At 42.0% G+C, this 24,264-nt stretch overlaps 1 protein-coding gene and 2 long non-coding RNA genes across 3 annotated transcripts in view; all 3 read right to left on the reverse strand.

The window, feature by feature from the left end:
- ERGIC1 (endoplasmic reticulum-golgi intermediate compartment 1) overlaps positions 1-24,264 on the reverse strand; it is a 58,724-nt gene that overhangs the window by 33,771 nt on the left and 689 nt on the right. The window contains exon 2 of the mRNA XM_062607730.1: positions 2,363-2,424. Within this exon, the coding sequence (XP_062463714.1) occupies positions 2,363-2,424 (62 nt within the window). The remainder of the gene's footprint in view (positions 1-2,362; positions 2,425-24,264) is intronic.
- LOC134158084 (uncharacterized) lies at positions 18,419-19,574 on the reverse strand. The gene is made up of 2 exons (XR_009962583.1): positions 19,469-19,574; positions 18,419-18,864 (listed from the first exon to the last, which is right to left on the reverse strand). It is a non-coding gene; the product is annotated as an uncharacterized LOC134158084 (long non-coding RNA).
- Positions 19,585-22,785, reverse strand: LOC134158079 (uncharacterized). Its single transcript, XR_009962578.1, has 3 exons — positions 22,756-22,785; positions 22,028-22,645; positions 19,585-20,115 (listed from the first exon to the last, which is right to left on the reverse strand). It is a non-coding gene; the product is annotated as an uncharacterized LOC134158079 (long non-coding RNA).

Here is a 24,264-nt window from a genome sequence, read left to right on the forward strand (position 1 = left end):
AAAAGGCCTTTTTACAATCCAAAAGCAACTAGGAATCCTGCAGTAAATCCACTCCTATTCCAGAAAGCCTTCAGCACCAGAAGCAATACTGAAGTTTCAGCAGAAATCATGGGGGAAGAGCCTAAATTAATGTTTGGCTACTAGGGGCTATTTTGTATCTGCTCTGTAAAACCTGAAGGATGTGAAGAAAACCAAAACTGAGTTGCAGCTATAGCTGATTCACATATTTACTAGACTAAAAGGTTTTTGAGAGGCAGAATCTTCCCCTACCCTCAAGCCCCCAGTGTTATTACAAGCTGGCTTCCCTAAAGCATTTATCACTAAATCATGCAACCTTCCCAGGCTTCAAACTGGCATGGCAATGGGCTGGCCTCATTCACAGCCTCCTACAACATTCAAGATCACTGGCTTTCAAATTACAAGTCACAGGCTCGGTCAGACAGAAAGCCTATTAGGAAAGCTGCACACAAGATCCTCACATGCAAAGCCACTACAGCTTGTGGCTGCCTGTGTGGTTCAAAAGCTTGTATCAGGCTGTCTAAAAACACTCTGACAAAAAGAAGGAGAACCAGTTAGAGAAGAAATCAAAGCCTGAGAAGCTGCAAGTAACAATAGAGAGAAATAAGTCAGCTATTAATTTTAAGTAAGAGTCACAGCCTTCAAGCCTTCCCACAACAGACTTATCACTTGAGCTGTTTACTGCAGATCAGAAAGCCTAACACTGGATGGCCTTTGATGGTTTTTTTGTTTCTAAAACATACTCTTTTGCAGGTGATTCATAACAAGACCAATTCTCTCAGTTACAGTGTGGGAACTTCGAGTTTCCAAAACAGAAGAGAAGGCAGAATCACCGACAAGTTCAAAGTGTTCTTTCAAAACATGAAATCTCATACACCTCTAAATTAGCAAACAGTTTTATTCAAGCTCTTTGTTTGCAGTTTCAGCAAACCTAAAAGGGAGTCAACATCCAAGTAATTCAGCAGTCTGCAGAACAAAGAGGACAAGGACTCTCTGAAAGTAAATATTTAGATTAATGTGCTATCTTCACAGAAGCACAGAATAGTTGAGGCTGGCAGGGACTTCTGAAATCATCCCATCTAACTGCCCTGCTCAAAGCAGGGTCAGTGACAGCAGGCTGCTCAGGGTCAGGTCTAGTTGGTTTTGAGTATCTTCAAGGATGGAGACTCCACATCATCCTGGTGAACCTATTCCAGTCTCTGACCATCCTCACAGTAAGGAGTGAGATACTTCTTTAGCTCACAAAGAGCTTTCCTTTGTGTCCATTGATTCACTGGTACTGAGTCAGTTCAATCTGATGCCTGCTCTCACCAAGGGATATGACATCACTCACGTCAGCAATGACATACAAGGCTACTGACCCGTCTACAGGAATGGATGAATGAAGCACAGCTCCACGATCAAAGGAAATCACTGTTCAGTGGAACAGGAAGCTGCATTAGGCATCCGATTACAGGACTGGCAGGACCAACCTGATCAATGTTTACCACTCTGCACAGTGCGCTCACTGCATATAATTGTGTGAAATTGCATTACTCAGCCCACAGCCTCCCTCAGGAAGAGGAAGGAAGGAAGGAAAAGGGGCCCAAGGCAAGAGATTTGTATCAGCCAAAGTCTATGTATTGATACATGGGAGTGAGAGTGGATTGCTGTCGGTGGTTTTTGACCAAGCGAATTTTCTTCTTTAGAAACATGACAAATAACAACAAAATAAGATCTCTGCTCATTAGTCCACCTACAACATCAGATGAATTTCCTGAGTATGCTGTGAGAGAAATATGTGTTTCCCAAACCAACTTCACTGCCAGCCACCGCATACTGCCACTCACCCTGCTCCTTACTGATTCGGAACCTGGAGTAGTTGGGTTCCTCCAGTCTCTTCAACAAGCAAATGCCTGGGTACACTAATTGTGAATGCAACCGCTACCAGTTGTTTTCCACACTAACTGAGGGGAAACCTATCAGGAGGGGTAAAAAAGCCCTACACTCATCAACCTGACCAGTGTTTGGTGCAGACTGACAGTTTCTGTTCATGGGAAGACACTAGCAAGAAGCTTTCTGCCTACTGCAGTAGCTAGCAGAGTGGGTATTTCAGTGCTAGCTTTCAGGATCTCCCTTTCATGACAACTACTTTTTGTTGTTGAGATTCCAAATCCAGGCAAAGCACTCCAGAGTTTAGTACAACCTGACAGACTGGGCAAAACGAGTTGTCTCAGCAACAAAGGATATACTTTCCTGTATTTAATATCCCTTTAAAAAAAAAATCCCCCGGAGACAGAGAAGCCAAATGATCTTTAATATTAGACTGGGGTATACAAGGACATCAAAAAGAAGTGTTACTTACTAATAGCCCCTGTGTAGGTTGGCTGTGTAAGGTCTTTTGGCACCTTCCTGTAGATGTCAAACCTGAAAGAGGACAAGCAACAGCCATAAAACAGGTGGAACATTTCAATGCATTTCATGTCCCCACAGGGATGAATGATGCTGAACTTTTTCCATCCAGGTTTCCAACATTTTTTTCAGTTTGCAGAAGGATATGACAAGGAAAAGCAAAACAAAACCCCTTTTTCTTTTGTACAATTATGTAACTGTGCTCCTTTTTGGCTCCAATTTCCAAAGCACTTCTCTCCACCTCCCTCCGCTTTGCTGTCATGGATTTGTGCAATCTGAACCGTGAGAGGTGCCAGAGAAGAAGTCATGCTGGAGGAGTTTATAGACCGCCGTAAAAGGAAAAGGATACTCTGCAGACTCCTGACTGAAGAGGCCTGGCAAAAAGAGAGTTAGACATAACCAGTATTGCCCCTTGTAGTTTGCATCCCACAATAGCCAAAACCTGACAATACCAAAGTCAGCGATCAGGGTGTCGAGACACGAAACCTACCCTTGGACACCAGATACACAAGAGACATTAACCCAAGAAGTTTGCTACTCCCCCACCAAAACCCAGCTTAATATTAGACCGTTGTTTTGATTCAGTCATATCTTTTAATATCCATGTGGCTCGGCTTTGCTATTTTAAACTCTCCATGGTTAAACTTTCACTGCCCTTATGTTAGCTGTATTATTTCCTACAACCTTGTGTTCCTGCGCCTCCAGCCGCAATGCAGCTCTGACATCAGTTTTTCCACCACTCAATAAAAATGAATTAATGCATTAAAACACACACACACACCCTAAAGAAGGAAGTGACTGATTCTCCCCCAAAATAGACTTTTTTGGATATACCACAAGTGGGTGAGATTTGATGCTTTTTCCAGCTCTGGAGATACATGAGAGACACCAGCTTCCAAATCTGTATTCTACACTGCAGCAAGATGAAACACCCCCATGTTTATTCAGCAGTTTCTACTACACCAAATATTACACTGAGAGTTTAAAAACTAGATCCTCTTTTCCTCACTCTTCATTTGTTGAGATCACTTGCAACTTGGAGACACTCTGGGGGAACAAAACAGCATTTGCCCTGCATGAGATTTGGAGGACACTGTCACTGTGATTCATTCAGGAGTTGAAGCTGGCAGAAGGAAGGATAAGAGAGGGAAGGAGAGCAGATATAAAGATAGCTCATCTGCCCAGCTCAAGTCCTGAACAAGCTATGTAATCACTGAACTGTTCCAGCAACCCACTGCAGTACACATGATAAAGCATGCTGCACAGGCTACGCATGGAGCTGTAAGTTTTTATGACTCTATTCACTGCCATCTCTGAAACAGATCAGTAATATTCCTGATCCAAACAGTCCATTTATGGTTTTCCAGCTGCCCTGAGAACATCTGGAAAGTGCTGTTTACATTCCTTCCACATACACCAAAGCAATAGCAGCAGCAGATGGTAAAGCAACCCAGAGTAGCTGCTGACATCATGGTCTCACAGGCAGAACTACCAGAATTAGCTGATGGCTCCTGCTCACAGCCCATTAAACGCTGAAAGCTGGCACTGTCTCGCCAAAGTGACAATAATAGATCAACAAGGCTAAAAAAGCCAAGAGAGAAAGAAAAAGAGGGAGAGAGAGCGTGAGCAGGTGAACACACAAGGGCTGCTGAGTGTGAGGTGAACGATCAGAAATAGGAAATAGCTCTGTGCTGGATTCAGTAAAAACAGCAGCATGTGGATACTATAAAAGGGAGTTTGTTCTTACAATGCAAAATATTTACTCATATTAAAATGATGATCCATCACAGGATTGAAAAAAAATAAAAAATTAGCTTTTTAAATAACTCAGTGGAAAGTTGATGTCATGGCAGAGTTCTCTCCTCTCAGACTGCCAGTTTAATCACATAAGTGACACCCAAACCCACAGATTAAGTTTTACATGGTGTAAACTAGGATTAGGCATAGACACTGCAGAAAGCAACCAATGGCTCCCAGCCACATCTGTTGCCTGGCTTTAAGTGCTTAAAAAGCAGCTCACCATCTCTGTGCTACTCTGCTTCCCGTCTCTTCTACCACAACATTCCATTCCCTCTCTTTTCTACTACCATGACACATATCTGAAAAGGGCTTAAGCAAGTCTCTGGATCTGATTTGCCTGGAGTTCTGTGAACTGCTGGGTCTACACCTACAGGCTCAAACCTCCAAGAAAGCACAGTACAGCACACTGAACAGTTGTCATGTGAGGTCCTTAACGGACCTTAAGGATCACTTAATGTATGAGCACAATGAGAGTACACAGCCTGCTAGGCAAAGAACACCAACCAGTGTCGCAGCCATCAATTTACAGGATAGAATCATAGAACAGTTAGGGTTGGAAAGGACCTTAAGATCATCTAGTTCCAACCCCCCTGCCGTGGGCAGGGACACCTTACGCTAAATCATATCAACCCAAGGCCTCGTCCAACCTGGCCTTGAACACTGTCAGGGATGGAGCATTCACAACCTCCCTGGGCAACCCATTCCAGTGCCTCACCACCCTAACAGGAAAGAATTTCCTTCTTATATCCAACCTAAACTTCCCCTGTTTAAGTTTTAACCCGTTACCCCTTGTCCTATCACTACAGTCTCTAATGAAGAGTCCCTCTCCAGCATCCCTACAGCCCCCCCCTTCAGATGCTGGAAGGCTGCTATGAGGTCTCCACGCAGCCTTCTCTTCTCCAGGCTGAACAGCCCCAACTTTCTCCACCTGTCTTCATACGGGAGGTGCTCCAGTCCCCTGGTCATCCTCGTGGCCTCCTCTGGACTTGTTCCAACAGTTCCATGTCCTCTTTATGTTGAGGACACCAGAACTGCACACAATACTCCGGGTGAGGTCTCACAAGAGCAGAGTAGAGGGGCAGGATCACCTCCTTCGACCTGCTGGCCACGCTCCTTTGGATGCAGCCCAGGATACGGTTGGCTTTCTGGGCTGCAAGCGCACACTGAAGCCGGCTCATGTTCATTTTCTCATCAACCAACACCCCCAAGTCCTTCTCCGCAGGGCTGCTCTGAATCTCTTCTCTGCCCAACCTGTAGCTGTGCCTGGGATTGCCCCGACCCAGGTGCAGGAGAGGCACATACAACAAGAGTACAGAAAAAGCCAGGAGAACTGAATAAAGCTTTTATGGCTTTGTTCTGTAGAATTAACACATTTTTAGATAAGGACAGACACTACAGAATAGCATAGAATTGAGAGTGGACAATGTACACAAAAGGGGCAATAAGAGCAGACTGGATAGTAAGGAGGAAAGCCCAGTTGGAATCTTACGGATGAATGCAGAGGCTTGAAGGATGATATCCAGAACCTGATTCAAGCAACAGAAGGGAAGGCAAGCAGGGGAGGTGTGTTTAAACTTGCAGAAGGATGCTGAAATGATGACAAAAATAAACATTAACAGCAAGGGAATGGAAAAAGACAAGTTTGGAATAAGAGACAAACGCTGCTGGCTTGATTTTGCTCACTGACACATAATACCAGTAAATCCAAGAGACCACTGGTCCAAAAGTAAAAGGACTGGCTATATGCAAGTATCCTGGCAGAAAATTCATTTGCTTGGAAAAGACATGCTGTGAATTAGGAAGGTTTATGCTTTGGCAAAGGAACGATACTCTTCACAGTACCAGACATCTTCCCATAAAGCATATGATGTTGGCCACAGCTTGAGAAAGTACCATTTATTTAGTCTGATGTGGGATGGTGAAAACAGCAGTTGGGTTTACAGAGAGAAAGGTAAGCTGGATGCCCAAAAGGACAGCAAGACATTGAACTTTGATAAGAATTATGGATATACTGGCATGGCCAGAGAAGAGAGCTATTTTGTTAACTCTGAATTAAACTCTGAGATAGAAGAAGATAAAAAATGCATAGGATTCAATGAGAGCTTGAAAAGTATGTTTGTGAGACAACAGAGAGACAAAAATCCCAGCAATAAGTAGAAGATGGTACCCCAAAGAAGGCCTCATCAAACTTCTCAAACAAATCTGTGAACTTGTTACTCTAACAGGAGACCATAAGCCCCAAGAAATGAGAGATCTGTGAACACCACAGCTCTTATCAGACTTAAGGGTTAAAAATCTAACCAACTTTTAAATCTTTACAAGACAAACCTGCCTCTTTTTGCCACTGGCTTCTTGCCTCTCTCACAGAGCTCAAAGCAATTTCAGGGGAGAAAAGGATGAGGATTAAGACACCACAGACGATGAGTAATGCATGAGGGAGGAGGCCAAGGAGTTGCATGCATGGTAAAGGGGAACAGGTTTTACTTGCCCTCAGGTCAAATGTTCCTGCAAGCACCTGCAGTAAAAATTCCAATAAGCCTCCAGGTTCCTGAGGCACTGGTCACTTGGAAGAGTATTTGTACCCTGGGAACAGAGAGAAACCTTGTTCTCTGTACATTGCAAAAGCTGCATTATGAATTTCCGATACTAGCACATTCAAAGCAGTGGAAGATATTACAAATGCGGGAGGAAGACTGGATGTTCAGAAAGGTTACACAAGCCAGCTCATAATGCAGCGAGACACACTGTACTACATGGTGAATACCCACTTCCATAGTCTTGTATTCATAGCCTAAATGACCAGGAGAAACCAGGGTGTAGATTTACAGCATATTCATCACCTCAGAGTAACTGCTACATGAACTCTCTTAACCTGCAGTGCTGTGCAGCAGTCTGCCCTGCTTTCACACTGGGATGTATTACTTTACACTTACGAAGCATGCACATGAACAGTTTCCACAGGAGAGCCAGCATGTTATTTATATATAGCTTTTGGCAAGTTTCTTCCTTTGCTCAGAAGGACAAGACTTGTAAGGCAAAGTAACATCTTTGAGTTAATCAACTGACATAGCTGCACAGTGGAAACAAACTCTCTGCTAGGAAAGTTCTTCCTCCAGGTCATATGTATCCTCAAAGGCAAGGCTGGACCTTTCAATACCAGAATACAAGGCTAAAGATAGAACTAGGCTGTCATCAGCATAACAAAGGAATTTCCTGACCCATCTAGTCTATCTATTGGGTTTTTTTCTTTTAATGGAAAGCATGGTTACAAACAAACCAAAAAAGAAAGCAGTTTGGCAATACCAGAGTTTTGCAGGAACCAACATCCATAACTAACACGAGGGAATGCTACAATACCTTTTTCTCAGTCCAATGCTTAAAGGACTTAAAATCCTTTCTCACCTTCCAGACTGGAAAGTCAACCAACTGGTACAGCATTGCAAAAGAGCAGCACAAGCATCATTCCTAAATAGGTTCAAACAGAGTGTTCACAGACCTTTATATGATTAAGCCAGGTCTGAGGCAGAATTCCATCTGTCTGTTAAGACAGGTGTGCAAAAAGTCCCCTCAGAAACACTGAAGTTACATGTTTGGTCTCATCTTATTGCAGTTGCACAAGTGAGTGGTGAGGTAAAATTGCAGATGGGTGCACCTCGATGGAGCCAAACAAAAGGATGGCAGATTTAAAGTGCCGGTAAGCATTAGAAGGACTTCAAAAGCTGTATCTAGACTAAAATGGGCTGTGGCTATTCAAAAGTCTTTTTCTTCAGACAGAAGTATATACTCTGCATCTTCACTTTTCAGGATTGCCTAGAGCCACAGAAAGCAACAAAGTGTTTAACAAGCCAGATTTAGATGCAGTGGTGCTCATCTGAGTGGGACAGCCACAAATGATGATGTCCAAGGCTGGAGGGTATGCAGAAGCAACGGTAGGTCAAACCCTATAGAACAAAGCAAACTGACACCATCAGCACTGGGGTGATTCCTGACTTTCCTTTCAAATCTGTCGGATTGACAGTACAAGCCAGGGACAGGGAGGGCAGAAGATGACTAGTCAAACACTGTTTTTTTCTAGGGTAGATACTTCAAATGCCTGCCCTATGAATGGGGATGAGCTCATCCCCTCAGCAGGAGCTGCTATGGGCAGAGCTAACTGCCAAGGTGTGCTTTATATACCTGAACAGCTTCAAGTCTGGATCTGAAATATTTCAGGAAAGGAAGTAAGAAATACATTATTTCACTGAAGATTACAGCCCCTCCAAACAGAAAGTAAGACGCTGTTAACTTTTTCATGAGCAAGAAGCAAAGAACTTGAGGCAATAAAAATATATCAATAATTAGAACTAACCAGGTATTGGTTAAATCTGAATGTCTTGTAGCAAAGGGTTACTCTCAAACCTGAAGGAGTTCACATCAGAGAAGGAAGAACACTAATTCCTCCTTCAGTTTACAGCATTTCTGCAACCCTCAAGTATGCCCACCCCTACCTGGCATAAACAGAGGAGCAATGCACTGGCCATGTCACCTAGGCAGATATTCAGAGCACAGCTTATAAACCTCCCTAAACTACTGATTCACTGTGTGGAGTCACTGCAAAGAGACAGCAGCTGCTTTAGGTCTGTCTGTGGAGCACTGAAACACAACTCTGGAGCGAGCAGCAGTGGGATGTTTTCATGTTTCCTTCTGCAAGGTCTATTTTTACTGATTTAGCTAAGGGGCAAGGGAAAGATTGTTTTGCGGCTCTTGGACTATATTTTGGATTCCAGTTAATCAAGTAGCCAAGCAAAAGTACAACACATTCACATGTGGCACCTGGTCACAGAACAAAATTCAGGCACCATAAATCAGCAGCGAACAGATTAATTTTCATCCATTTCCACTCCTCAGATGATTCAGAAATTTAGCTTTAATACTCACAGACAGGGGAAGAACGTTTTTGTTCTTCAGGCAGGTTACATTTCTCCTCAGAACAAGTAAATACTTAAACATTAGTCTTTTTGAAGCATAGCGGCTCTATCATAGGTATTTTTGCAGCACATACTGAAAGGGGAAGGCATTCAGAGGACCCATTCATTACAAGAAATTACATTTCAGATGTCAAAGATTAAAAATAAAATAAAATGAAACCCCCAGTATCATGGCTGACATTCTACCTTTAGCAGGTCAGTGGTGGCGTAAATACATCATGTCATCTCGTCTTAGCAGCAAGGGTCCATGGCTGTGATTCACACAGAAGAACGTGGGTGTTGAAACAACGCTTATTCTTCACCTCCCAGATTAACCAGCTTTTAGAAGTACCCTCCATTTTTCTGCAGATACCACATTTGAAGTCGAGGTCACTAATTCCCGGTGACATTACTCACTCTCAATAACAAGTCAAGGAACAACAACCTTAAGTTTATTACACATGAGTAGCTTTGAGATCTCTTTGAAAAAGAGCCGGCCTGGTGCTGCTGAACTGAATTGCTTCATTAACAAATAACTTTGCTTGAGGTGAATGCAAGAATAGCATGTTTAACAGCAGAAACATAACTTCACTATTAAGTTAACCAAACAACTAACAATTTTACAGCAGATTTGTTTAAAGTAAACAAATGGGGAATTATCAAGTACAGATACAAAAAGTTTATATTGAGAACATTATAAAATTGGTATTGTTACTGCAATAAGAAATTAGAAGAACTTTGGAGTCAGTGCTTGCATTCCAACACACTGCATGTTGGGAGACCTAGTACTGGACAAGTGTTCATTGATTATGAATTGAGAGCAACGGCTCCATCATAATCTATCAAATAGCGTAATGTCTTTCAAAGAGAAGAGAAGAGGTGTGGGGGAGATGTCCCCAGCATTTCCAAGATACAGGGGACAACTGAGATATCCAAGAAAATGCAGACTGGTGGGTGAATCCTCGCAGCCTAAACAGTCCCAAAAGGCTTCCAGGGTACGCAAATACTCCATCCCTGATTACTTCTTGGTAAGAAACGTGACTGCTCTGAGAAACAGAGGGGATGCAGGCTGAGAAAGGCAAGGCTTCTGTGACACATACACAGAGGGACAGATTGGTTGCCAGAAGAGATGAACAATAATACATCTTCCAAAGCTGAGATGGCTTCCTGGATCAACAAAAGCCCTTGGTCAAGGGCTCAAGTTTAAATCACATTACAAAGGAGCAAAGAAATAATAAACCCTGTATTCAGCAGCAGTTGGCTCTTAAGTGGGAGGCTGTAGGTCACTGATATGGGCTGTACCACTCAGACTTCTGTTGAGATTTCCTCACACAATATCTACGTATCAGTACAGCTTAACTCACTCTCAAGACAGCTGTGTAAACCAGAAAGCAGGAGTAAGTCTGTCTTTTCAGAACCTTCCCAGAGACATGACTATCACACTAAAACCACTGACCTTTTTGTAGAGCAAGAAAGCAAGCTCTCAAACCTAGCATGCCAGCTAACACTGAATTTACAGGCCAAGCTCTCTATTCGATGAAGTGAAACAAGGTTAGGCTAGCCTTTTAAGGACTATTTCATGCAAGAAAAGTTTCCCTGCCACTGCACAGGGCAGTAACAAGCTGATTAAAGCAGTTTGCAAAATCTGTTTCCCCTTCTGCTTCTGCTCGTGTGCTGGTAATACCCTTACCCATTTTAACAGCAAGTAGCACAGCTCCTGCAAGCTGGAGATACATTCGAGTGCAATACTGCTGCTGTTTTTTCCCATGTGTCAAGTGCTTCTTGCAAACCAAAGTGAATCAGAGTATGGCTGCAGGCCTCAAATATCAAGAAACAAGCAGGCATGATGTCAGTATTTCTCCACACACACACTGATTCCTGACTAACATAACAAAGAACTTGCCCGTTCCTTACAAAGTCCATTCATTATGTACTCACCAGTAAATGGAGTTACAAGGGAAAGAGAATTTCTACCGTTACACAGTATACTTGCTATTTTAAGGAATGTAATGGCACAGAGGTAGGCAGAGCAGACACATTAAGTTTTATGAAACTTGTTCTTCAATTAAAAAGAGGAAAAAGGTGCTTTTTGTGAAGAGAAGATAAAGCACTCAATTATACTGGGTTTCTTTTTCAGATGGATAGGAAAACTGCTACACAGTGTATTTCTAGGAACATATTTCATTCAAAACAACAATCCCAGACTGCTTTTGATGAAAACTACATGCACTGTGGAAGGTACACAAAAAACAAGGCAGCTGCCAAACACAACTTTGGACAGTCAAGCCTGTGCCAGCAACCATTTCATCTTCAATAAAAGTCATCTTGAGGAAGCTCTGTCTGATAGCAGGTTAGAAAACATCTAGTGTCTCTTCTTTGAGAGCATCTGCCATTTAGACATTCTAAATAAATTCATTTTTAGGCCACATGCCTCTGAATTACACCAGACTCTCTAATTACTTCATGCAGACATCAGTGAATCCAAGCAACTAACAATGTCTGTTCAGCTGCCATTGAAGAGACGAACCATCCTTAACTTTGAAAAGGATTAATTTTCCCTGGAGACAAGGGCACAGCCTTAGGATTTGTCACTCAACACACTTCTTCCTCTTGCCATTTCCTATCTGCCTCCTTGAACATTTCTATTGTATTGCTATATTACAGACAGATGGCTCAGAGATGGTTGGTTCAATCACCATTATTTGGCTCTACACAAGAGCTATAGATCTGATACAGAGACACACAACCAGCCCACAAGATTTGTATAACTGAATCTATTTTTAAGTCTGTCTTTTCAGGACAGAAGAGGTGCATCAGAAGTTCAGGAAACCAAGGGGGTGTGAAGTGGGGAGAGGAGAAAGAGCAACGTCAACCCCACTTCAGGAAACATGTTTAAGTGCACATGAAATGAGCTGGAACACTGGCTCTGAAGAGTTTTCAACCAGTATGGGCTACCACACAACTTCCTTTCCTTTTATCACTGCTGCTACCACCTCTAGAAAAGCATCCCTAGAGACAGCAGAGGAGGTTATGGACTATGACTCATTCAATACCTGCTGCTATTAAGGCTCTTAGCAGAGATACCACTTTTAGTTGAGAATACAGCAATTCACTTTGCATAAAATGCTTTATCATTTACACAGAGGGCATGGAAGCAGGAAGAAACTGTCATGATAAATGTAAATTGGATTAAGTCCATCTGACATTCAAAGGTGACTGCGCACAAATAGACTTCATTTTCTCCCCCAAGCAAAACTTTAGAAGAAGCTGGTGTTACAAAGCAGAATTTAATCACCATGTCTGCTCAGAAACTTCCTTCTTCCCCCCAGATCAGTGTAGCTTGGAGGCAGAAAGGAGGGAAAACAAAACAAAGCACTGGACATCATAGAATGGTTTGGGTTGGAAAGCTCATACAGCTCCAACTCCCTGCCATGGGCAGGGACCCCTTCCACTAGAGCAGGCTGCTCCAAGCCCCTGTGTCCAGCCTGGCCTTGAACACTGCCAGGGATGGGGCAGCCACAGCTTCGCTGGGCACCCTGTACCAGCGCCTCAGCACCTCACAGGGAAGAGCTTCTGCCCAAGAGCTCATCTAAACCCACCCTCTTTCAGTTTAAAGCCATTCCCCTTTGTCCTGTCACTACCTGCCTTTGTCAAAAGCCCTCTCCAGCTTTCTTGTCAGCCCCTTTAGGCACTGGAAGCTGCTTTATGTTCTCCCTGAAGCCTTTTCTTCTCCAGGCTGAACAAGTCCAACTCTCTCAGCCTGTCTTCATGGAAGTGCTCCACCCCTCTGACCATCTTCATGGCCCTCCTCTGGGATTCACATATCTTCTATGAGAATTCATGGAATCAAAAGGAAGCTATGGAGAGACTGTTGTCAGAGCAAGATCATTCAGGCTGGAGCCTAATGGCAAAAGAGAAACACCCATCAGTACACAGTGGTATTTCTAGAGAAACCTTCCCACTAAAGGCATGCTACTTTGTGTCAAGGAGCATTTTTATCTTTGTCATCTTCTGACTGCTGAAGCAGAGATGTGCACCTTAAGCAAAGCTTAAGGATCTCAAGTACAAAGTACGTAAGAGAATGGCTGCCTCCCCAACAGCTCAAGGTACTGCAGGGTCAGTATTCACCAACATGTTTTAGAGGTTTCATGAAGCAACTCAGCAGAAGAGCTGGCTGATGGGAGAGCATCCACTGAAACACCCAGTCACTGGGAAGGCACTCCCCACCTGCCTGCCCATACTCCATAACACAAACATGAAGTGAAATATTGGAAAGAGCATTAAAATGAAATGCTCATTAAAATGAAATGCTACTTAGAGAGTAGAAGTTATGTCACAACTAATTATGTTGGATTATTTTGTTTTGTTTTTAATCGAGGAAACATCAAGATCAGCATGTCTTTTTAAGTAAAACCTGTCTTTATTCTAAAAAAAGCAGTGACTTCCAACTCGCTGTGCATTTTCAACTTCTTATGGTCCTTGCTGTACATGTGCTGGACAAGAATCCAGAATTTTCCACAGATCTACTGAAGAAAGAAGACTGTCTATACAGCAATGAATTCACTCTAAAGCAGTCCAAAGGAAGTAGAGGTGCCTTATTCTAGGGCTTTCCTCTACACATATACAGAAAGTATTAATTCTTGTATTTTTATGAAGAAATATTACTTCAAGATTTCATCCTTAAATCCTTTCTTTAGATCATGCTGCTTTTCTTCTCATCCAAAGGCAATGCTCCGACAACCCTGCAAGAACACTTAGCTCCTACACAATCCAGTACAGATAAAAAGTGATAACTCTTCTTCCAACAAAGTAGGTGAAATCTCTCACCCTGGTTTACAGAATGGGAAAACAATGGTAGGAAGTCAGCAGCAGGGAAAGAAAATATGAACTACTGACTCCAAGTGCTTCATTTTGTAACTGTTAATTCTTTGTTTAAATGACATTTCTATGTTTCCTGTCTGCTGGCAGATAAGAACATAATGTGCAGAGAGCAGCTCAAGACAGCTTCTGGACAGCCATGCTGCAATCCTGCCAATGGGATGCAGCAGTGGGAGCCAACAGACCTGAATTGTGTTCAGTTCCTAGCACTGACTCACTGTGTAATTTCTGCTCCAATTACATCTTTCTTCTTCAGCCTCATTTTGCAGAGTGGCACCTGGTAACATGCCCACCTTTCATGAGTATGTTGAAATCTACAGATGAAAAACTCTGGAAATAGATGAGACATTACTGGTCAAAGTTCCAAGTCTTTTTGAAGGTCTGTACAAGGAAAGCTGCAGGAAGACGGACTTATGAAAACAAACTGAACGTGCACTGTGAGAGCTAAGTCTTGGTTCAGTACCAGGATTGTGCCTAGAGTGCATGTTTACAATCTTGATCAGGATGGTTTTGTGAATTGGGACACAAACTCTTAATCATGTGAAATGTAAAATAAGTGATCCTGTTAATCAGTTTACACAGAAAGTAGACATTGAATACACAAATACCAGACCTGGCCCTGAATGCGAGTTCAAGATGCAAATACAGATTGAAAGCAGGACTAATAAGCCGATACTTGTAAATACCAAGCAGTTATTAACACATTTTATAAGATTAACACCTGCGTAACAGCAGATAATATGCAAACACCATTAAGTAATCAGCTAGTCCTCGTTTACACACAATAGGATATTAACACACATACTGCAGAAGTTGAGCTTTAATGAACAAACTTAAGGCTTCAAAACTCTATTGGAAACTGTTTAACCCTGAACTATTTGAGCCAGCTCTAATATACAAGGACTGGGCAAGGAGGTGGAGGGGCTAATGCAATTTTAAACCATCTGTACTGCAAGCAGGGGAAGACTGCTATTTCCATCCTCTGTATGACCGACTCCTCACTCACAACATCACACCACTTTTCAAAGCATGATCCACCAAATAGTATTTTTTGGTGACCTGCTGACTCTCCACACTTGTAAGCCCAGGAGTGAAATGTAGGAATAGGTTTCCTTGCCAGCCAGCTCCTCCCTCTTAATTCCAGTTCCAAGAACATAATGAAACTAACAGAGGAAGTTTCTGAAACAAGGAGGAGTACTGAGAACAAGAAAACAAGGTTAGCCAGGAGGACTGTCATTAATTATATAATCCAGCCTTTGGGCAACTGGACATTTAGGGAAAGGGGCTCAGAGCACATTGGAGTCATCGGCCTCTGCAGTATTATGTCATCTCGTCTGCTAGTTACAGGTACAGGGTTTGTATAGGGGGGGAAAAACCCACCCAATAAACAACAAACCCTTTATTTCTAGCACTATGAATCCCCACAACACTTGCAGAAAGAGTGCACAAAAATGAACACATTCTGCTCCCATTTAAATTGATTTCTTTCCAAGGAGCTATTTCTCCTGTTTTCTCCCTTCTGCCAGCCTCCCCAGCACCACCACGCTGTCCTGCATAACACCCTTTTGTCAACCATGTTCTAAATTTTGTGCTCTTATCCCTTCAGTGAGTAAGAAGCTTGTTCTCTATCACCCAGGAACACACAGCAATTGCTACTGCTGAAAATACATCAGAAATGCAAACTATTTTAGGTGGCACTGAAGGATGGAAGAGAGGAAGCGGTACATCACTGTACTTTTCAAAACAAAATGTTAGCCTCAAACATGTTTCAGAAATAATTAGGAGGAGGAGAGTATTTATAATCTCAAATACTCAAAGGCAGAGTCTTGCCAGCAAGCATTTTATTTCCATTTAGGTAGTAAAGCAGGTGTCAAAATGAAGGATGGAAGAGAACTGTATTTTTAATTAAGTGAGCAAACTACGCTGTGCTTCATCAAAACAGGAGAAAAGTGTCATGAAGAAAAAATGTTCAAATAGGAAGACTGGTATTTAAAGGTATCCAGCCCTGCACTGTAAGCAAGAGCGACTGCTGAGTGACAGTACCATATTCTGAAGATCAGAAAGAGAAGATAGAGGTAGAAAGAATGGGGAAGAGGATGAAATGGCTGATCCCCCAACTAAGTAAATAGTTCACATACTTGAAAGTTGTAAGTATACTATAATCCTTCCTGTCCTGAAGCCTTCATCCCCCCTTCTTGCTCTTGCAGCTCCCCAATGCCTCCCACCACTGCATCGCCCAGACGCTTCCTCCAGCACCATCCCTGACCCATTCCATCCTTTGTGAGCTTCCAGTCCTGAACATCTCTCCCTTTTCCAGTTCAAGACCTGACAGCTCAGAGTTTCTCTACCTCCTGCCCCATCTCACAGTCCACAGCTGCTGGTTCCCAATAATGACAGTGCTGCCAGCCTCAGTGGCCAGCTCCTCAGCCTGCCCCACAAAGTCCTGATCTCTAGCAGATGCTGAACAAAACACAAAAGTTGGTCTGTGATTTCCAAGAAATTACCTACACACAACTCTGAGCATAACCAGGACACAGCTATGGAAAAAAAAGTGTTGTACCACAGTCTTTCTCATAGCTGCTATGAATCACAAAACATTAAGACTCTTGCTGCCTGGTACTGCTGAACACCTTGAAACAAGATCTGGTAAGGTTAGTTTAGGATCAGAACTGTGTAAATTTCAGGGAAGCTGCTTTCTGGAAGGTTTAAGTCCTGGCTGCACTAGGACAGCACAAAAATCAGAGATTTGTACAAAGCAGCATGAACAAATATAACACTCAGGGAAAAAAAAAAAGTAGGGGGGTTGTGTGAAGAAAATAGCTCCATCTTCATAAGGCTTCCCTCAAAAGCACCCAGGCTATCCATACCCCACTGCCTGACAGAGAGATTTCTTCAGATCAGTAAGAGAAAATTCTAGCTTTGTGGAGACCTCATAGGAGCCTTCCAGTATCTGAAGGGGGCCTATAAGGATGCTGGGGAGGGATTCTTCATTAGGGACTGTAGTGATAGGACAAGGAGTAACGGGTTAAAACTGAAACAGGGGAAGTTTAGATTGGATATAAGAAGTTCTTTATTGTAAGAGTGGTGAGGCACCGGAATGGGTTGCCCAGGGAATTTGTGAATGCTCCATCCCTGGCAATGTTCAAGGCCAGGTTGGATAGAGCCTTGGGTGACATGGTTTAGTGTGAGGTGTCCCTGCCCATGGCAAGGGGGCTGGAACTGGATGATCTTAAGGTCCTTTACAACTCTAACTATTCTATGATTCTACGTCTGCTACACCCATCTTATGCTGGACTAGGCCAAGAAAATCACTCCAAGGGAAAACTGTTCAGCCACTGCTCTGAGAAGAGATTGAGCAAAGTACAGTCCCCTTGAAACAAATCAGTAACTGAGGCTCAGAACGGGATTGTTAATTGCCTGAAGCTGACAAGAGTTAAGACAGCAGAACCATGACTTGAGAAAGTAGACAGTGGCATTTGTGGCTGTATACACACACAACAGCAAGTCTTTCTTCTCCTCCAAAGCAATTTCTGTACAACAAAAGCCGTTCTTAATATACAAGATTTAGGGGCAAAACCCCACATCCTTTCCCAGAGCATCCAGCAGTATTGTACTTTTTCAGTATCTAACTTAAGAATATCAATAAACCTGTAGTGACCAGCTCAGGTTCTCCTACTTAAATTCCAGTCTAAGAAGATGAGAATTTCTGTATTTGCTTCTACAACTCATTCCTATTTTTCAGTTGCATATAACTCTATTACCTACAAGTACAACTCATGCATCATCTGGCTTCCAAATAACGTTCCTGGTTTTAACTCAGTGTCCATGAAACATCTGTACTGATGTTCACTAGAAAAATGTGACTGATACATACCCAAGATAGACCTGCAACTTGTAGCTGGGGACAGATTTACCAGTGGGTTTTAGTCCAGATATAATGTGCTATAATGCAGCAGCCAGATTCAGATTTCAGTTCAGTAGGGTTACATTTGATTTAGAGTGATGGGGAATACAAGTAGGGCTCCAAAACATCACCTTTATCAGAAAACACAACATCATATTTACATTACTGGCTCCACTGGTGTTTTACTAAGCTTTCCAACCTTGCTTTATTCACAGCACAAAGTTGTCTACAGAGATGGACAGCAATTAGGAGGCCAAGCGATCTGCCTTTGGATATGACTGTTAAATAACTACTAAGCAGTCATGACTGCCTGAAATTCCGTCAGCAGTAATACATGCCTGACCATATTACCATAGCATTTTGAAGGCTCTTCTATTAAATACCACTCTTCCTGGCTTCTGTGGATTAAACTAAATACATTTCATTTGGAAACATCCTTAAAAAAACAAAGAGAAAGATAAACATCCAAACGCACACAATCCAAATGCAGCAAATTGCACTGTTCGACTAACTGCAGTCTTTACTTGCATGTCTGCCATGATTACTACTAAAATACTCAAACATTTCACTATAAGGAAGACTTTGTAGGTCATAGCAAGATTGTGGTTAATTTTTTGGACAAGTTTTCCATTTTGGGGACAGCTGGCTCCATACAGAAATACCTAGACAACACTTCAGGGCTTGTATTTGGACAGAAGACAAAAAAAACAGACGACTCCACTATTTTTAATTTCACTGTAAGACTGTTCTTTTCTCAACACCTCCACCATCTGAATTACAAGCCTTAAAAATACGCATGCACACTTCAAAATACAAGCTCAATGTCCACAGCTTCTCAGTCCATGCTGGTGGTATTGCTTCAACTCTGTTTACAGTGTGATTCAGTCATTTTCACAGCAATGAACTATGATGGCATGAAGCAAGCATCTGTGTCATCAATGGGAGAACAAAGGAGGCTAGTTAAAGTTCAGAAAGAACAATATGAAACTTTCCTACAGAGACAGACCTTAATACCTCTGTACTTACTGAAGAAAACTTTTCTACTCCAATATTATCTTAAAAGAAACTATGGAATAAGGAGATTTAGGGAGAAATATTTACACACATATATGCTATGTATAATCACATATTTGTGGCATAAACATCAGTAGACTCTGTACAACTCTGCTCACCCATCTGACTGCTGTGACTGCAGAATAATTTCTCAGGTGCCCTCAAAGGGCTATTGTTGAAACAGAGTTAGTCATGGTACTGCCTGGCACCAAAATCAACTTTGGTAATTATGTAAGGTGGCAGCAATACCACTTGGAAGGCTTGTTTACCAGTGACATTGCACAATGCAAAGTGGAACATGCTTGCCAGACGTGGCTACAGTTCAAGATGAAAATATCCTTGCAGAGTTACCAGGCACAAGGGATCACCTATTGCTTCAGTAGCTACAGAAGTGCAGGTCCCTACAAAGCATAGAGAAGCAACTATCTAACCAATACAGAACAGTGTTACAGCCACTAGTTATGAATGTAGACATTACTTTAGGAAGTGATGGCTTCCAGCTCAATCACATACAGAATTGAAGATTTTGAACAAAATTTTTACGAGTGGCAATGCCTATGGCTGTGGAAGTGAGCATAGAATCATGCCCATAGAATCATGCCCAGCTTAGCATAGTAGACCCACAAACCTTTCTGATGTGCCATGGCTACACAAGCCAGTAGGCACAATTCATCTAATCAGAAGCCATATAATCTGGCCTGAGCTGTTTATTCTTCTCTCTTGTGCTCCCCATTCTGCTTCAGCCAAGAACACTCCTATCTGCTGCTATCACCACCGTGTACCTTCTGTAGCAGAGGTACAGCGAGTTCATTTGTTAAAGTAAGTTCAGCAAGTAATTTTGCCAAATGAACTAGTGTGGGTTAATGCAGCTACTTAAACAATGTGCTAGGAGACAGCCTCAGGTGAATGGAGTACAGAGCACCACGATCCCATGAGAAACTCCTGAGCAAATATGTACGTTTCACTAACATTTGATATTTATTAGGCAGCACCAGAACACCACTTAGTCGCTATTTCTGCTTAACAATTGGCAGATGTTCAAACACAGGCCAAACAAATCCCTTACAAGTTTTAAGTGAGATTTCAGGAGTTACAGAAAGATTTTAAGTTGCAATCCTCACAAACCTGTCAAAAGAAAAATGGCAGGATTATCAAAGACAGCTTTGTTTCCTCTTACGCCATACAACAGAATAAAGCTATTTTCCTTAAGCTCCAAGTGAATGATAAATTGTCCAAGGGGTTGCTTAGTTTGGAAAAATTTTTCTCCTTAGCCTCCAAATCACTTACAATCTGCAGGTTTGCCCTCACTAATCTGGTCAGGAATCGAAGGCAGACAAACAGACCTCCCCGATGTTGCTGAAGCAGTCTGTATCACTGGTTTCACAACTGTGCCAGGTCAGGTGTGTTGAGCATCAGTTTGACTATTAGCTGTCACAACTCTCAGGTCTAAATTGCAGCCAAACATACTACCTCTCCTAAAAGCAGAAAGGTTGGAAGCATATCAGCTTTGGTAAAGACTAGACAATTTGATTCAGAAAAGGCATACCAGAACTGAAGCAAAGACCTGCTTATGTCCCAAAACAACAAAAATGTTGTTTTGAATCAGAGTATCCACATTAAAATAAGTATTTATCACAGATGTGCCAAGCAACACCTGACTACAGGGGCCTGCTGTATTGTGCAGATGGAATAAGCCTTTGCCACAAAGAATTTCCACTCTAAATCAGCATTTGTACCTAAATCCCATCTAAGCCTGGCTCCTTTCCCATGACCTCCAAAATCCAGGTATAATATATCAGTATTTTATTCAGGTTACCAAGCTGTGAAAAAAAAGCAACGAAAAACCAAACCCAACCAACCAAAACCCTGAGGAAAACATCACAGTGATTAATTATGGGAAATAAATTCTGAATTTCTTAGTTAAAAATAAAAATCAGGATTCACAGATATCTGCCACTCTATGCTAAAGATGTGGCCAGGGCACAACTGAGAACTGCCCACAATTAGAACAAACCATGATTTCAGAGCAGCCTATTTTAGCTTTTCTCAGTCTAATCAGTTAAAGCTACCAAAATAGTTCAGAAGTTTCAGTATCTGCTACAAACCTATCAGTAACTCTTTCACGCAAGCAAGCAGATGCTAAGAAAAGCCTAGAGATGCAAAAGAACTTGCAGCAATAATTCTCTAGACCATGTCCACATCTAGGGCATGGGACTCACTTCATTTTTATTTCTGTAATTCTTAACACCAGAGCAGTCTGAAGCCCAGCACTGGCACTTGCTGCTGAAGCTAAGCCCCCCTGCTAACTGGATCACACAACATGTGAGAAACCTTCTGACCCACAATCACCATTCAGATGACCCAGGCTTACACTTTAATCTAATTATGATTTTAACCATCCACAGGTGCTGCAAGAATGAAGGTGATACTGGGTCTTAAAACCTGGAGAGGGAAATACCCTTTCAGTTCCAGTGATAAAACTTAAAACCACCTATTCAATAAACATGAAGCTGCTTTGCTGACACATATTCTAAGAAACCAGGGGGACAGGCAACGGAAAAATCTGTCTCTCTCTTGCAGCCAAGTAGGTTTTTAAAAATGAGAAAGAACCAGGCCTTCTGGAAATACAAACTGATTTAGTAGTTCTGTAGGAGGGCTGGTGCCTCGTGACATGCACTGAACAGACCTGTACTGAAGGCTCCAATCCGGAAGCTGAAAACTTGGTTCCTTACCAACATCACAGCAGGACTGAAGAGATTAGTGTACATGAAATGCTTTGAAAAATTAAAATCGTTAGGTAAGTACTAAGTATTATTACAATCATAACAATACTTAGGACAGAATCATTATTATTCACTTTAAATTACTGTAAAAATATCATTTTATTTATGAATTAAATGCAAAGGGAACCACTGAAAAGCCAAGAAAACAGTAGTCCTCCAGACAAAAAAACAAACCAAGGTACAGTACAGAAAAGTGCAAATAACAAAATGAGCTAATTCCGTATCTGATACAAACCAGTATGCCTCAGATTGACCCATGGAAACAACCTCCAAGAAATATGTTCAAGTGCTTTGGGTTCTTCAGTCTGGCCAAATATGAACCCCTAAGTCTAGAAGACAGCAAACAGATATAGTCACATAGACGGAAATGCTTCCTTTAAGTTGGTGAAGAATGCCAGGATGGATGAGGCTTTAAGCAACCTGGCCTAGTGGAGGGTGTCCCTGCCCATGGCAGGCAGGCTGGAAACAGATAATCTTTAAGGTTCCTTCCAACCCAAACCATTCTGTTTCTATGAAGAATAGGGACTCTTTTGATCATGAGCTGTTTTCATTACTTATCATTTGTGTCTTCTCCATTTGAGACTGTGGCAACCTGTTCCTCTGAGAGCTATTCTGTGTGGAAACAGAGCTTGAGTCCCAGACTTCCACCTCTTTAAAACTGATGTTAGCTGTCAATGTCCTGCCACTCTAAAATACTAAAAATAAAAGCTCTAAGTGAGGGATTCAACAGGAAAAGAACTTACTCTCCCAAATGTTCTAGCACAGCAGTTAAGGACAGTGATTTCTTCAGATGCATTAGCAATATAGCCCTGTGAAACCTGTGGCCTCCAGAACACAATGCCTCTCCACTCTGAACCTCTGAATTTTGCACTCTATAAGTATGTGGGGGCAATTTTGAACAATCTTAACAATCCAGCCCTCTAATTATAGACATTAAAGCCCACTTTAAAGTGTGTGGTAAAGACAAGGTGCCAAAATGTACCTATCAAAGAGAACATCCAGTTGAAGTCTCCAAAAGAAAAACCTTTCATTGTACATGATGGAAAACATTCACAAACTTACTACAGGTGGTAACCTTATTTCTCCAATAGCATTGTACTGTGTGTTCTGTAGTTGTCAGGAAGTAACTGTACGTTTTTCTTTAAGTGTATACATCATACTTTACCTACTACAGTAACATTTTCCAACCTCAGAGGATTTTGTTCCACTGACTGCACAATGAACAAAAACCACAACAGCTAAAAGACAGCCCCTAACCTTTGCAAAATTTTGGCCCTGAACTCTGTTCATGCTTCTAAAACAGGAAAGTAGTTTTTTGCACGTGACAATAGCTTCTCTGTATCTTTAAATGTAAATTTCTTGTTATCAAGGACAGTCTTTTCAAAATTCGTCTGCAGAAAAGCTGAACTTCAAGAAGCTTACATTATCTGAGGAGGTGCTTTGAAGTGTCTATTTCTAATCCTCCCATCTGAATGACAAAGAAGTTATTTGCAATTGTGAATCTTAAAAATGCAGATCTGAACTGATGCCTCTATGTTTGTGTAACTCATTAACACAAACTCTGCAACTCAACCCTTATGTCTTTGCTCCATTCCAAAGTGAAGCACTAGTGCTGTCTCTTGAGAAGATTACTCTTGGTGAGCCAGTGTTTCTACATGTACATTCTGAGACCCAGCAAAAAAATCACATTTTCAAAGACATCTGAGATAACATTTTCTTTATCTGCTATTACAAAGCGACAGCCACAACCCAGGATCCCTTATTCATGTACTGTACAAGTCTGAAAACAGACAGCAATGGGGTTTGCAGAATGTCTCCAAAGCTGAGAAGAAATTTTCTACCAAATTTTACACAAAAGCAGAAACGAGGCTCTGGGCCCTGGATCCCCCATGATCCAGCAGATGCTGTTTCCAGCTTCAGCAAGTTTTCATTCAGAAGCAACTGCCTCCATGTTCAATAGTGCCTCATGGATCACATACAAGATCCTGTTAGCCTGTATAAATGAGAGGCCTGATTAAGAATTACAGCAAAAATACAATACACAACTTTTGACTCGGTGAGCTAAAAACCTGCATTATCACCATTTCCACCTGTCATCTCAAAGGGGTGCAAATGTATGGTTCATGATGGTCCTTCATGAGAAGCGTCAAGCAACAGTTGTATCTCCCAATTCCCAAAAACTTGTATCTTTATTGTAACGTTAATGCTCTAATAAAACCTACATGAGAAAACTAATCTGTGCACCTTCCCCATGGCATGTATGAATTTGTAAAGTTAGAAGTCTTTGGTTCAGGACTGGCTTAAAAAGAAAACAAATACACAGTTGCTATTTCACCTCCACGTAAGTCAAAGGGGTCTCTTCCACTTCTGCTTTGGTATGTGAAACTGACCGCTGTGGCCCACGGGATGCAGGAGCCCCGTAGCAAGGCCAAATTCCACAACTCACACCTACTCAAAATGCCAAAACCAAAGGCAGAGGTGACAATGTTTC

This window comes from Pezoporus occidentalis, unplaced genomic scaffold, assembly GCF_034315485.1.
Source record: "Pezoporus occidentalis ecotype Australia unplaced genomic scaffold, CSIRO_AGI_Poc_V1 ctg124, whole genome shotgun sequence".
In the NCBI taxonomy this organism is placed as follows: Eukaryota; Metazoa; Chordata; class Aves; order Psittaciformes; family Psittacidae; genus Pezoporus; species Pezoporus occidentalis.